General features: G+C 41.6%; 1 protein-coding gene across 2 annotated transcripts in view; it reads left to right on the forward strand.

The window, feature by feature from the left end:
- Nucleotides 1-10,325, forward strand: part of SH2B2 (SH2B adaptor protein 2) — a 163,783-nt gene extending 153,458 nt beyond the window's left edge. For both annotated transcript variants that reach the window (XM_088454703.1, XM_088454708.1), the window contains exons 8-9: nucleotides 1,631-1,802; nucleotides 5,904-10,325. In XM_088454703.1, coding sequence (XP_088310829.1) covers nucleotides 1,631-1,802; nucleotides 5,904-6,202 — 471 coding nt within the window. In that variant the 3' untranslated portion in view covers nucleotides 6,203-10,325. The remainder of the gene's footprint in view (nucleotides 1-1,630; nucleotides 1,803-5,903) is intronic.
- The last annotated feature ends 4,760 nt before the right edge of the window (nucleotides 10,326-15,085 follow it).

Below are 15,085 nucleotides of genomic sequence, written 5' to 3' on the forward strand. Positions count from 1 at the left end.
GCAAGCTAAAAAGAGTTATGGCAGCTGATTCTGTGAGACAGATTATGTATTTGTCTCTTGGTCCAGATGTTCTTTAGTGTTTTGTGGAGAGCAGAGTAGGGAAATGATGTCTCATCACTAAAGGTCAGTAAGACCTTGAGATCCGGCCATTAAACTCTATAAAACATTGAATATTTTACAGGATTTTAATTTTGTTTATTGGCCTAAAAATAGATAACACAAATAATAAAATGGACTCTAGCTTCCTGTTAGATAAGATGCATCATGCTATATAGGACAGCAGTTTGTCTCTGGAAGACGTAAATAATCACACAAGAGCCTGTCATGCTGAAAAAATTACTTTTGTACATTCATTCTTGTCTAAAAGTAGTGGACAATAATTAATAAGGACCAAGAAACTTAATAGAATTCCTTATGATTTTGTCTCCTGCCTCTCATTCAAAAAAAATAATCGGGTATATTTACTAAAGTGTGGGGTTTTTAGAAGTGAAGATGTTGCAGATAGCAACCAATCAGATTCTACTTAACATTTATCTAGCACCTTCTAGAAGATAATAGCTAGAAACTGATTGGTTGCTATGGGCAACATCTCCACTTCTAAAAACCTGCACTTTAGTAAATATCCCACCTAGACTCATACCCCTTTTACATCAGAGCAAAAACCTGGGTCTTTGCTGGGTCTACCCGGGTCACAGCTCAATGTAAAAGGGTCCCTGAAAAATAACCCGGGTCAAGTGACCCAGCAATCCAACCCAGGTAGCTACCAGGGTCGGACCCAGGATGGACCTGGGTAATGGTGCAGTGTAAACGGCGCAACCCTGGTTATCCGACCTGGGTCATGCCTAAAATTAGATGATTGGTGGTTGTGGAGCAGTCACCTCCCACTTTTTATGACCTCACAAGTTTAGTAGGGCAGACCCAGGTTCAGTGTGAACGGGGCTGACCTGAGAAAAACCCAGATCGATGGTGCTGTGTAAACAGGCTCTGACCTGGGTTGGAACCATGTCTAAAAACCCAGGTTGGACCTGGGTTTTTGGTGGAAAAGAGGTATCAGTCTGACACATGCAAGTGTCGCATATCAGTTTCATCAGTGCAGCATTGTGAAGCAGTTTTGTTGCATCTTGTTGCGACTAAGAAGCACATTTGAGGGAAAAAGATAAAAAAAGATGCTACATCGCTCGGCACAGCTCACTCGCGCCAGGGGTCTCATGCCGCATGGTGTATTGAGGCTAGGTGTATGAGGACACATCTATAGATGCACATTTGTAGACCTTAGATGGTTCGTCCTTCACACTGTGAGATGCCTGTCTGCTCGTTTGTCTTGGGCTTGGGCAATGCTTCCGGTTACTAGAAGTGCATCTAGGTTCCAGGGAGACTAATAAATCTGAGGAGGAACACTGTGCAAAAGTGTAAACAACCTATACTATACTTTACTATTATCCTTTTGAATAAATTAAACTGTTACATTTTTATGTGTTATTAATGCTGGAATGTGCAAGCATTAAAAATGGCGTCAGCACAGAAGTGAGAAAACCCTCAGCAGGGTAGGGATTGCATTAAAAAAAAAAAATTGAGTACTTTAAATATATTGCTTACAGATTTTATTGTGTATCTCTCTTTTTATTTACAGCACCTACGTTTGTCTCTGAATGAAACTGGTCAATGTCATGTACAGCATCTCTGGTTTCAGACCATCTTTGATATGTTGAAACACTTTCACACACATCCAATACCTCTAGAGTCTGGCGGATCAGCTGACATCACCCTATGCAGCTATGCAGTTGCACAGAATCCGTTACCTGGTAAGACTTGGTATTTCATTTCAAGCAGACGTTCACTTTAGTATAACAATTGTATAATAAGGCCCCCTTTGGGGTTTCCTAGGGTATCCTCTATTTTTATTACAGGAAATCATCCAAATGCCTATTTTCCTATAATTCAGATTCCTGAAAAATTAGTGTTATCAAATTTAGCAAAATGTATTGTCATATGGCTGTAGTTTCCTGTTTAGAAACAAAATAGAGCTGCCCTGTTTTTGGACTTTAAATATCATCAATACCTTATGCTAATTATCTCAGCTATCTTTCCAGATGTTTCATTATTTAGATCATATAACTTGTTGCAGTGTATGGCAATTGCTTCCCTATCAATTGACAATTGAATGTTTTAAATCACAAGCACCTAATAAATATTTACCAACGGGTAAAGTGCAGACTGTGGGGTCTATTTACTGAGCCTTGGATGGAGTTAAAGTGAACGGAGATAAAGTCCCAACCAACCAGCTCCTATCATTTTTCAAACACAGCCAGTGACATGGCAGTTAGGAGCTGATTGGCTGGGACTTTATCTCCGTTCAGTTTATCTCCATCCAAGGCTTTGTAAATAGACCCCTATATTCCACACAACTGCGCCTTTGTGATGCCATGTAGTGGTATAAAACTGAGCATTGTTCATCAGGAAGAATCATGATATCGAAGGGGTCGTTGCTGATCAGGGACTAGGAGTGAGCACCAACATGCAGATTAGAGTCTATTGTGAGAATACGATTAAGGGGTCTATTTACTAAGCAGTGTTAGGATACAGAGTGAAAAGTGATAAGAAAGTGATAAGGTGCCAGCCAATCAGCTCCCAACTGTCATTTTTCAAACACAGCCTGTGAGATAACAGTTGGGAGCTGATTGACACCTTATCACAGACTTATCACTTTTCACTCTGTCTCCTAACACTGCTTAGTAAATAGACCCCTAAATTAGATAAAGGATTGTAGAGGGTATGCAGTGAGTATGTCTACAATTATGATGTCAATATGGCAAAAATGTTGACCTCTAACATGTCGACATCTGGAAAATGTCAACATGGACAAAATTTTAACATTTGACATGTTGAAATACTGAAAATGTTGACAATAGCATTATGGGCTTGGGTTAGTGAGACCTTAGAAATGCACTGTCAACATTTTGACCATGTCAACATTTCACCAGTGTCAAAATGCTGAATGTCGACATTCGGATAGTCGACATGATGACCCTGTAGACATAATATACCAAACTCATTTAGAGGGTGCATTTAGGATAGATGAAGGAGGCTTAGTTTTTTTTCTCCCCGCAAAAGAACCTGATTTTTCCACTACATATGAGGTCCCAGAGATCGGGTCTGGTACTATACTTTTAGTGGGACATATTTCACATTATCCTATTGCACTTCTTCCAAAAGCATTTCTAGATGCACTGTGACCAATGAAAGAAAAGCATTAAAATATACAAAAGTGACACATTTAAGACTGTCCTAATGCCCTCTTATTCTCTTGATTAATTTATGATCAGTCTAACATATCGGAAAAATGAATACAATATGCAGACTTACAGCGCAGAGCAGGTCTCTATGGACCGAATTCAATTCAGTGCGAGGGAGGGAATAGGGAGCTCCCGCAGCTATTCTATTCAACGCGCTGTTAGCATTGTCGGGAATGGGTTAAGTCTGAGATTGCCGGTTATCGCAACTTAACCTGGGTGTTAAGACGTTGTAACCGGCATTTTCTCACTAAAGTGCCGGGCGCACGGCTGTTAGCGCCGCGCTAAACTGGCAAACAGCTGCGCGCACGGCACTTTTGTCGGATTTCTCCTCACATCCCCAGGGAAGTGCGAGAAGAAATTCTTTAGCCACCAAAACAGAGCGGTGTATTGAATAACTTCGGGAGCTCCCTCCCATGGCTATTCAACATCGCACTGAATTGAATTCGGACCATTATTTGTAGTTCTTAAATAACCCAAGTATTTCAGCCAATCAGTATGTGGATGTGTCTGCCTCTGAAATAGTAGGCATTTCCTGCTGGCACCATTGATAGCAGAGCACTCCTCAGGTAATATACAATAAGTGGAAAGAATGTGGCTTGCTATTGATAATAAAAACAAAATCATTACCATCATCCTCTCTTTCGGGGTGATTCAGGAGTGGACGCAGTCCCGCTACTATCGGGGTACTATCGGTGCACCATCGAACATTACACCTGCCTATGTCAGAAGCAGAATGTCCTACTGACTGTGGCCGCCGGTGTCTATGTAACTGCATCTTTAGACTTAGTAGCTGACGACACACCAAAGACTGGTAACCACCATCTCACCCCCATTGAAATTGCATGGATCTCCATGCAATTTCAATCTGCATCTCTGTGCGGTAACCATCGTGCCGCATGCGCAGTGTGGCCGGACTCATGCACAGAGGGAAACCATCAGACATTTGTGCCCTATGGCTTACCTGCGTCTGCCTCTGAATCACCCCCTAATACCACTTTCAGACAGAATTTTTATTTTTTTTTAAGTTTTTTACCCGGCATTTGAGTGGTGGGTCATTTTGCCGGTCCCAGGCTGACCCCCCTTTCAGATAGAAAACCAAATTACTGGGTCAAACATTTCTACCAGATAATTTTGCTGATTAACACAGGTATTTTTTCTGTCTGAAAGGGTCAACCCAGGTCGAAGCCCCTTTTAATTTCGACCCGGGTTGACCATTCAGACAGAAAAAGGACACATGGTAATCAGTAAATTACTGTGTAGAAATGTTTGACCCGGTAATTCGGTTTTCTGTCTGAAAGGGGTATTAGTGATCAGGGCCGTTGAGAGCCTGGCCGGGCCCGGGTAATGGCGGGGGCATGGCCTAATTGCAGGAGACGTGGCCACGCCCCCCTGAAAAAAAAAATATCACTTTTGCATGCGCCTCGGGGAGGGGGCGCTGTAAGACCCCCAGCCTGGCGCTAAACGGGGGGGCGCGATCAATGTGATCGCTCCCCCCCCCACAGCCATAGGAGACTGCTCCAGCTGCTGCAGCAGCCGCGAGCAGTCTCACACAGCAGCCCAGCACAAGCTGTGTGCTGAGCAGCTGTGAGGGTGGGGGGGCGACGCCGGACCCGGGCCCCGCTGGGCCCCTCTAGCCAGTCCGGGCCGGGTAAACTGTACCCGCTCCCCCCCCCCTCTCGGCGCCCATGTTAGGGATCTAAGGGCATGATTCAGCTTTGGGAATAGTGTAAGATGCAATGCAAGGGGTGCAAATAGATACATTTTATTTGCATACGGGGTAAATACTGGCTGCTTATGCATGTAGCCCAAAAATGCTAGACAGCTTTATTTTTACACTGCAATTTAGATTTCAGTTTGGATACACTCCTCCAAAATCTAATTCAAATTTACATTTGCCCCACCTGCTGTGCAGCATGGTATTACCAAGATGCACAGTTACTTGCTATATCTTACTTTCCCAAAGCTGAATCAGGCCCTACGTAAAGTAAATACTAGTCTGAATGTATCATGTAAAGAAATTTAACATGTAAACAAAACACATAACGATAATTCACCATGAGTATTATTGGGATGCTACTGTGTTTTCCAGAGGCATAAAAACTATTTCTAGTTTCTGTAATTTTCAAAAAAAATTATGTTTAAATTCTGTTTGCTGCTTCCGTGCAGCACTAACACAGGTAAGAAGAATTATAGCCCTGGCTAAGTAACTTCTACACAGCAATTACAACTATCAGGGTTATCAACACAGGACATTTCACCATGTTTGTTTGCAAAACAATGCTGACAAATAAGCATGTTGCATCAAAGTAATTGGGTGTCATAGAATGACTCAGTTAAAGCTGGTGGCACTATTTTTAGCCATGCCCAAATGTCAGCAAATGACCATTGCTGTTCTGTGTACAACTGACTGCCAACTGCACTAACACCCATGTGATCTAGCTACTTGGCCAAAGCACTGAATAATCTAATATGACCATTTTGCCCATTCATTGTGCCTCAATTGGAAATGATCGTTGCACATGGGGCAAGCTTAGTTCATTGGTGTGAATCAAAACACGATATTAGTATAAGTATATAAACCTGAATTATTATTATTTTATTCTCTTTTAGAACCTGGACCCGTTGTTAGTGGTTATCAACAACAAAGCTGCAGGACTGAAACACAATCTCAACACTACTTCTCAAATTCTGGAGCAAGTAGTGTACAGCCTGTAACACCCCCAGACAGCTCGTCTTCCACCGCACACCCAGCATATCACAGGGTGGAAGGGACTCTTGGCACCAGAAGCCGTAGTAACAGTGCAGAGCTTTTGCTAGAATCACCAAATGGAAGCACAGAAGACTACCATGAAAGTGATGGATCTCGTAGCCGGACAAGGGCTGTTGAGAACCAGTATTCTTTTTACTGAAGCCAGTTTAAAACTACAGCACTACTAATTTCAACACTTCAAATGTAGACACTATGGCCGATATTCACTGAGTCATATTATGTCACAAGAGTCTATCCAACAACAGGACACAACCTGTATGTGTATATGAGTGGTGAACAAAGTCCTTCACATAACAATGAAAACACCAGGGTTACTGAGCCTTAAAGAAGAACTCCACACAGACTGAATTTCTCACAGTTCACTAGGGCAAATGTAAGAATCCCACGTCCAGGTCTCTTTTGTATCGGGAGATGCTCATACATACCCAACTTCAGGTATCTGAAGTCCAAATTATTGCAGGTGGCTTAACAACCCTCGGTGACAATGGGAACCCTACTAATTGGGGCTGTGGGTTCCTGTGGAAAATTCACTGTGGGTGAACATTGAAGCTCATGAGTTATTGCCAGCAACTAAGCACTATTTCTTTCACTTTTATTCTAAATATTATTATTTATAAATTGAGAATATCTTTAGTAGCGCTGTACAGACAGTAGGTAATACACCCAGGGCATTATGGAAATAACAGATCAGAACACTGCAAGTGTTTAAAATCTTGAGGACACTGATGACTGGTGGTATGAAAAATAAGTTTCATAGAGAAAATGCAGCACAAGAGAGAAGAAGTTATAAGTGAGAAAGAGAGAAGGAAGTTACTTGAAGTTCTATTTGGGAAAATACCAGGAAATTATGGAATAGTAGGTTAAGACTAGGGTTTTGGATGGTATTCTGCATGTTAGGCAATCAGTGCAGAAACTGCGCAGATCTTTGATTTCAGCTGCAGAATCCATAACAGATTAGAGTGGGTCTGTTCAGTGGTAGACCGTAGAGGAGAGTGTTGCTTTATGAATCGTGCGTGCGTGCGTGCAGCAATATTTGAGTTGTATTATGCTTGTGAAAGGGACAGATGTGTGATATGCTATACAGCTGAAGGCAGTTGTGAAAGCATGAATGTGAGAAGGGAATTAGATGGCAATGTCATCTAATATCTATAGATATCACAGAGAGCCATGCCTTCATATCTAATAATTTGCTCGTCAGACCTCCCAACATGTCATATGACCTCCTGACATGCCATCAGACCTTCTGACATGTCTCTAGACATCTCCATATGCTATCAGATATCCCCACATGCAATCAGATCTTCCACTTGTCCCTTACAGGCCATCACAGATCCCAACATGCATTCAGCTCTTTTCGCATGCCTCTACATGCCCATTAGACCTCCCCATTTTGTTTTCAGACCTCGCCAATTGCATTCCCATCAGACCACCCCACATTTCTATCAGATCTACCCACATGCCCCCCAAACTTCCGTATATTCTCTTTAAATGCCCATAAAACCTACCCCATACAATTGGACCGCTGAACATACTCTTAGATGTCCTCTCACTTCCCTTACGTATCCATCAGACATTGCCACTTTCCCATCAAACCTCCATACATGCGTATTAGATCTCCCTACATGCACAACAAGCGTCCCCACATGCCGCTTACATGTCCATCAGACCTCCGTGCCCATCGGAACTGCTCACTTGCCCATCAGACTCATATCCCTCAAACCTCCCCATATGCCTTCTTATAGCTGGGAACCACAGACTTGCAGAAGATGGAGAAAGAGCACACCACTCCTTTGTTCTCCTCTGTTTGTTTGTGCTTTCACGACCTCCCATCAGTGCACAGAGGTGGTCACGTCACACGGAAGTAAGGTGCTCCAAATAAGTCTTATTAACTGCTTTATACTGAAACATAGAATAAATCAGCTGTCTGGGGACCAATCTGTCCATGCCAGCACCAGAGCACCTGCAGCTGAGAAACACATTTACAAGTTAGAGAATCACTGGTCGGACACTGCTGATATAGAACATACTGAAACCTGAAAGATCAAATAATCTCAGCAGAGAAAGACTATGGGCCTGATTCAGTAATATCGATCACGCATGCAGTCTCACTGCGAAGATATGCTAATGATTGCAATTGCAATGTCATACGCAGTCTAACATAAGGACGTCATCTTTACCTTACACACATCCGTAATGCTTAGCAAGACTGCGAAACCATCGGTAACATCAAGAAGAATCGCAGCCTCACGCACACATGCACAAGGTCTGACCTTACTCAGGAATTGATAACCTCATCGCACGCAGTGAAAGCCCAAGATGCGTATGGCATCGCAATGGCTAATTTATGCACGCCCCTACAACTCCCTTCAAACGCACTGGCATGCCTGCATTTCGCCGACCACTCCCCCCCATCACCACCACCAAACGGTGTTGCCTGTCAATCACTCTGCGATGAGTGTGCGTAGTCACTGTGATCGCAGTCCCGATGTCAGTGGAGTACACGCGCACTTCGATACATACGCTTGCGCAGAATACAATGAACGGCCGATTGCGTGCGTAATCGCAATAGCGTTCCTTGCTGAATCAGGCCCTATAAGTTTAGTTGAATAGAATAGGTCTAAGAAAAGAACACCAAAAGAGAAGGTATGAGGAGAGCAGAGCCGGACTAACAGGGCAGATACTGGGGGACTCCACTCACATAGCTAAATCACCAGCATGGTGGCACTGGCATAGCGTGATCTAGGGCTTCTGTGTGTCATAAAGTGGACTGGGGGCTGGGAGTATTTATGCATTATACTTTTTAATAATATCTCCAACATATCTTATTGACAATTTATTGGCAGGGGCTCCCAGAAGTTAGTTGCCCTGGGGCCCCAACAAACCTTCTTCCAGCCCTGGAGGAGAGGAGGTAGAGCTGAAATGGGAGATAAGGTAGAGCTGAAATGGGGAGCTATAAATAACCGGTTAGGAGATGTGAACAGATTCCAAAAGAAAGTTTGGAGTAGTAGCAAGTAATTGGTTTTGTCAAAGGCTGTGAGTATCTCAAGCAGAGTAAGTATAGAGTAATAAACTTCTGGATTTAGCAGTGAGTAGGTAATTGGCTGCTTTAGTAAGGGCTATTTTTGCAGTATTACAGGAGTGAACAACGTGAAGAGGTGAAAAGATTTGGCAACATTTTAGTTTAATCTAGAAAACACTCCTGGAACCTTGTGCTGAGCTGAACTAAAATCAGCCGTAGTTGCTGACTTATTGCATGCACAGAAATAAATGGCTATCTTCTCCTGTATGCAGAGTTGTGGTATACCCACCCATCATCCATATTCTTGGTTTGACATTTGTTATCACCACGCACTTGCACCAGCCTATAAGATACACCACTGTCCAGCTCTGCATAGCCTGCAGTTCCGTAAGCAGACACTGTCAGAGCTTACATGAGAACACCCCATTACAGCCCAGTTATGCTCTTCAGTCTCTCTAGTAGATGCTCTTAAAATGTATAACTTGCATACGCTCGGTTCCAGAACATTTGCAGTGTGCAAGATACGCTCTGCAAACAGGTATGCATATAACTCTGTATCAGGCCTTTGTGTCAGGTGATAGCCCATTGATGCTGCCTACTCTAATAACAGTTGTCTACAGGAAGAAAGGGGATGTTCCTACCCATAGTGGCTGTAATGAGGCATTCTTCTCTGCCTCCCTATAATATTGAACATCACCTCTTCCATTTCAAATTTATCTTGGCCAATCATTGTCTAAAGCAGGGTGGATCCTGCTTAATATTAATACCCACTCCTGGTCTACAGCAACAATTATTAGCATTTATACCAGGGGCATGGGTATGTTGTGAGCAGTAACTAAACAAATAGCATGGACCATCTCCGCGCATCTGAATAGTCACCACCCAGGAACGCCCAGCACATTTCCAGTATATTTCTTGAACTGTACATCTCAATCGCAACTGCGCCTCTGTGCATGCACCATGTATGACTTTTTAGGGATTTCCGTGCGCACACAGTAGCAAAAAAATTGCTGAAACCCATGAACATAAGGAATGCGTGTGACTCAGAATCAGGCCCAAGGACTACACCGAACTCCTAAATAAAGCAAACAGATAGTGTTCAAAAAGAGAGCTGCTACTACAACATTGGGAAGCTGTGTAAAAAAAAATAATAACAATACGTAATGTGGAGTACCAAACGGTAACTCAAATAGTAAAATAATGAACAACAAAGTAAGGGGTCTAGTTACTAAGCAGTGTTATGAGACAGAGTGAAAAGTGATGTCTGTGATAAGGTACCAGCCAATCAGCTCCCAACTGCCATCTCACAGGCTGTGTTTGAAAAATGACAGTTGGAAGCTGATTGGCTGGCACCTTATCACAGACTTATCACTTTTCACTCTGTCTCATAACACTGCTTAGTAACTAGACCCCTCAGTCTCCTAGTGCAGTGGTTCCCAGACTTTTTCGAATCACGGTGCTCTAGACTATCAGCATTTTTTTTAAGGTACCCCTGGACTAAAAGATTCTTATTGAGAAGTTTTGAATGAAGTAAATTGTGCTTATGTGTCACCCTTAGGGTCAGTTATGTGGTGTTGACAAGACAGTCATTAGCACTGGTTTTGCCTATCACACTTACTAAATATAATTTTATTTGGTACTGGACCACCAACCCGAGGCATCCCTGCAAGTGCTCTGAAGCACCCCAGGGTGCCACAGCACCCAGTTTGGGACCACTGTTCTAAGGTAAAGTTCACCTTCAATTGTATCTCCATTTTATAGTCCACCATGTGCAGCTCTGTTGTTAGCAGCACATCTTGGTAAATATTCATATCAATGGCACTTCTTGGTAAATATTCATATTAATGTGGTTTATTTCACCCTTTGCATTCTCTTCTGTTATGGATTACTGAGAATTACGTTTGTAATTTATTTTTTTGTAATTTTAGGCAGAAATTAAATGTACATATCTCCAAGCAGCGTTCCACACATTTACTCCCATTCCCTATGCTTATAGTATTATACTGGTTCCAAACAGGTTGTGACTTGGTATTGGCTGATTCTTTTATAAACATTTCAGTGTGCGTTACTGAGGAATTACTGTCATTTTCCATGTTATGTCATTCAATAATACTGAGCAATGTTCATTTACAGTGATCTGAGGTCCAGTCTGCAATATAGGCGGCTGATCTGATTCCAGCTGCAGTGTAGCATATCTCTCAGCATTGTAGATCCCAGAATTGGGACGGGGGTGATGCCATGTAGAAAATGAGGGCATTGCCATGTCACTTTGGGGTGTGCTTAGCGCAGTTTATGCCCTCAGCTGCTGCATACTCCCCTCCAAACAAGCATTCATTGCCCCCGCACCGGTGCTCTATGCAGCCCGATTTTCACCACTGGCCCGGACAAAACTGTTCTGATCAGGAAGTCAGGACAAAACCCTCAAATAGGGACTGTTTTACCTGTATCGGGACAGTTGGGAAGCATTGGGCAGCAATGTGACATTGAGTCCTTGTGTTTTAGAAGGAGCCAAGATGCAATTCACGTTAATGAGATTAAAACGTCCCCATTAATTGCTTGATATAAAACCTAGTACTAAAATAAGCCACTGGCTTTGGATTTATAATGTCATAACTGCGGAAACCAGCTGTCTGTTTTAGTACTAAACAATCAATAGGGAAGTTTTAACATATTCTTAAATTGCATCTTCGCTTCTTTGGCAGTTGGCTCCTAAATGTATTCTGTACTTTACATGTTAAAGGGACTCTATGCTCAAAATGATTTGTGTTGTCTGCAAAAAAGTAATTGTAATATTATTGTCTGCTTTTTATATTCTGTCTTTGGAAAAGGACATTTATTAGTGGCCCTCGGTGGTTCCTTCTGCTCTCTCTTGCTTTTTTATAATCCCCATCTCCTCTGGGAAAACAACAAAAATAACCTACAGCGCCTCTCATTAAATGACCTCCAACAATGTATACCTTGCACCACATTACCGTCAGCTACCCACAGACCTTCAACTGTAGACAGTGTGACATCACTACTCTTTGCATTTTTCATATAGAAAAAGATATAGCACAAAACCAGTCATGTACAGTATGACTGAATGCTGATTAGTAGGATTACATAACAAAGGCTACAATGTTCCCAGATAGAGTGTGTGACAATGAATGTGCTTTTGAAGTGTGTTGTATACTTATATAATATACAGTTACACAGCAGCTGTGTTCTTGTTTTTATAAAAGGACAAACATTTTTATTTGTTATATTTTGTGGAACTAAACAGAGCCATATACTAAGAAAGGAAGCAGAGTTTATGGCTATGGGGAGTGAGACACAACACAGGTCGACCTTGCTGATGTTGGCCCAGCACACAACTACTTGGCAATATAAAAACTTTATATTGTGATTTGCCACGTGACATTTCACTGGTCCTGCACTGATGCCTATGTAGCACCATGTTATTCAGTTGTAATGTCTGTGTCACATTATGGTTTTTGAATTAGAATTAAATGGATTATGTTAAAAAAATTCATCCAGAATCATAAAATTTATATTCAAAAGACCTTTCCAGCAAAATAAAAAATAAAATAAAAAATCCTTCCTTCATGAGGTCCCTAAAACGTCTCCTCCCTCCATGATATGCTTGTAGTGTCTGGTACACCTCTTAAGCAACTCTTCAGGGACGAGGTGAGAATTTTTAGGGAGATGAAAGAATGGTTTATTTGTCTGGGAAACAGATTTAAGGTACAGAATAGATACTTTTTCTAAGTGTGACTTGGTTGAGAGATTGCACAAATTGAGATGATAGATAAAATGAATGAGGTAAGCCGGTGGTTCTCAAACTTGATCCTCTGGACTCCAAACAGGTCACGTTTTGCAGGTCACCCGGCAGGTGCACAGGTGTATTCATTACTCACTGACACATTTTAAAATATCCACAGGTGGAGCATATTATTAAACTTATGATTCTGTGAGGAGACCTGGAAAACATGCACTGCTTGGGGTCCTGAGGACCGAGTTTGAGAACCTATGAGGTAAGGTAGTGGTTCTCAAACTCGGTCCTCAGGACCCCACACAGTTCACGTTTTGCAGGTCACCCAGCAGGTGCACAGGTGTAATCATTACTCACTGACACATTTTAAAATATCCACAGGTGGAGCATATTATTAAACTTATGATTCTGTGAGGAGACCTGGAAAACATGCACTGCTTGGAGTCCTAAGGACCGAGTTTGAGAACCTGAGGTAAGGCATCAGTCAGATTTCTCACGTGGCTACATATGTCATACACAAGACAAATACACATCTGACTGAAAATATGAATTTTGTCTTACAACAAAGACAGGCAATGATTACGATACTCTTTTTATTTTTTAGAAAACTTTGTAAAGATGTAGAACAAGTGTATACATTTATTTGTGTTGTAGTATAATTGATACATAATTTAAATACTGCCAAAATTCACATCTGTAAGAAATTGAATATGTCTAACGGTTTTGGTAATGTGATGAATATTTGTATGTTTCCTTTCATTTAGTGCAAGTTTCTTTGAATTGCATAATAAAAGACGCTTAAGTCTCATTTTCTGTGCAATTGTAGGATGAATTCATTAAACACATGTAAAATTAGGGTAATTTTCTATTTTACTATATTACTTTTTTTAAAGGAATAGAAACTTGATCAATGGTTTTGGTGGAATTACACATTAATAGGAAAGTATGTTCTTATAGCAGTTCAGGAGGTTCTCGTAGTCTGCCCAGAGGGGTTATATGAGGCACTGGACTCCTATTTAAGTATCATCAGACTACAGCAGTAATTTAATTTTCGCTTCGGAGACCTAATATATTTTATATAAAGAAACTGTCTATCTTCTGTATTTCCTTTCTGTAACATAAGGGTATAAATGAGTTAAGTCAATTAGGAATACAGTTATACAACTTGAGAATACAAATGATGATACCCACACATGCAGCGATTCAGGCAGATAACCTGGTTGCAGACCAAATTGGCCATACATCACTTTGTGTATGTGCACTCAAAATGACTGTCAATCCCATTCAGCTTCTTATGAACAAACAATCTAGCACTCTATGTTGTCTCCTCTCAGGATCACAAACTGCTCTCAAAACTCCTTCACCATCAGAATTACAACAACTTCTTCAGTCTCCTACTGGAACTCAACCTGCAGAAAAGTTCAGAAGATATCCAGGGTTCAAAAGCCAGCACTAGTGACTTCTGCATGCCAAAACACAAGGCCTTCAGTGCAACTTGCATTGTCACAGGACCTGACTGTATCCCCCTCCTTCTAATGTAACTAAAAAAGTGCTCAGATGGATGTTAAGTTTGCAATGAGCTGTGATGCCTGAACATCAGCTGCAGGTCCCCAAGACATTTCATCCAGACTATGGGGTCTATGTACTAAGCCTTGGAGAGAGCTAAAGTAGACGGAGATAAAGTACCAACCAATCAGCTCCTAACTGTCATTTTACAGGATGTGTTTGAATAAGGACAGTTAGGAGCTGATTGGTACTTTATCTCCATCCACTTTATCTCACTCCAAGGCTTAGTACATAAACCTGTATAACCTTTCCATTTCATGAGGTATTGGAGTTAGTCTTGAATTTTTTCAATAATCCAGGATTCTCTGCAGTGTATTCTGAAGTCAAATGGGCATTGGAGTTCTTGAAGGACTTTTCAATGAAAGAATTGCAAGTTTTAATAATGATACATGAGTACAAAAGTCTCTGCATTTGCAGATAAACTCTATTCTGGATTAGATCCAAAAAGGAGGTTATCTTTGATTATTGCTAAATTGAAGGAATTTGGGACAATATCAGGGTTCACAATTAATGTTACTAAGTCGATAGGAATGGCTTTGGTCACGAACCCATTTTATATTAAAATAGATCTGGGGGCCTGCTGTGGGCTAAGGGCCTGATTCAGAGATGAATGAAAATTCCAACGCTGGGATTTGTACTGAGATGCCCACCGGCAACTTCACATATCCAACCGATTGTATACAAAG

This window comes from Taudactylus pleione, unplaced genomic scaffold (genome assembly GCF_031769625.1).
Source record: "Taudactylus pleione unplaced genomic scaffold, aTauple2 ptg000040l, whole genome shotgun sequence".
NCBI classification, from domain to species: Eukaryota; Metazoa; Chordata; class Amphibia; order Anura; family Myobatrachidae; genus Taudactylus; species Taudactylus pleione.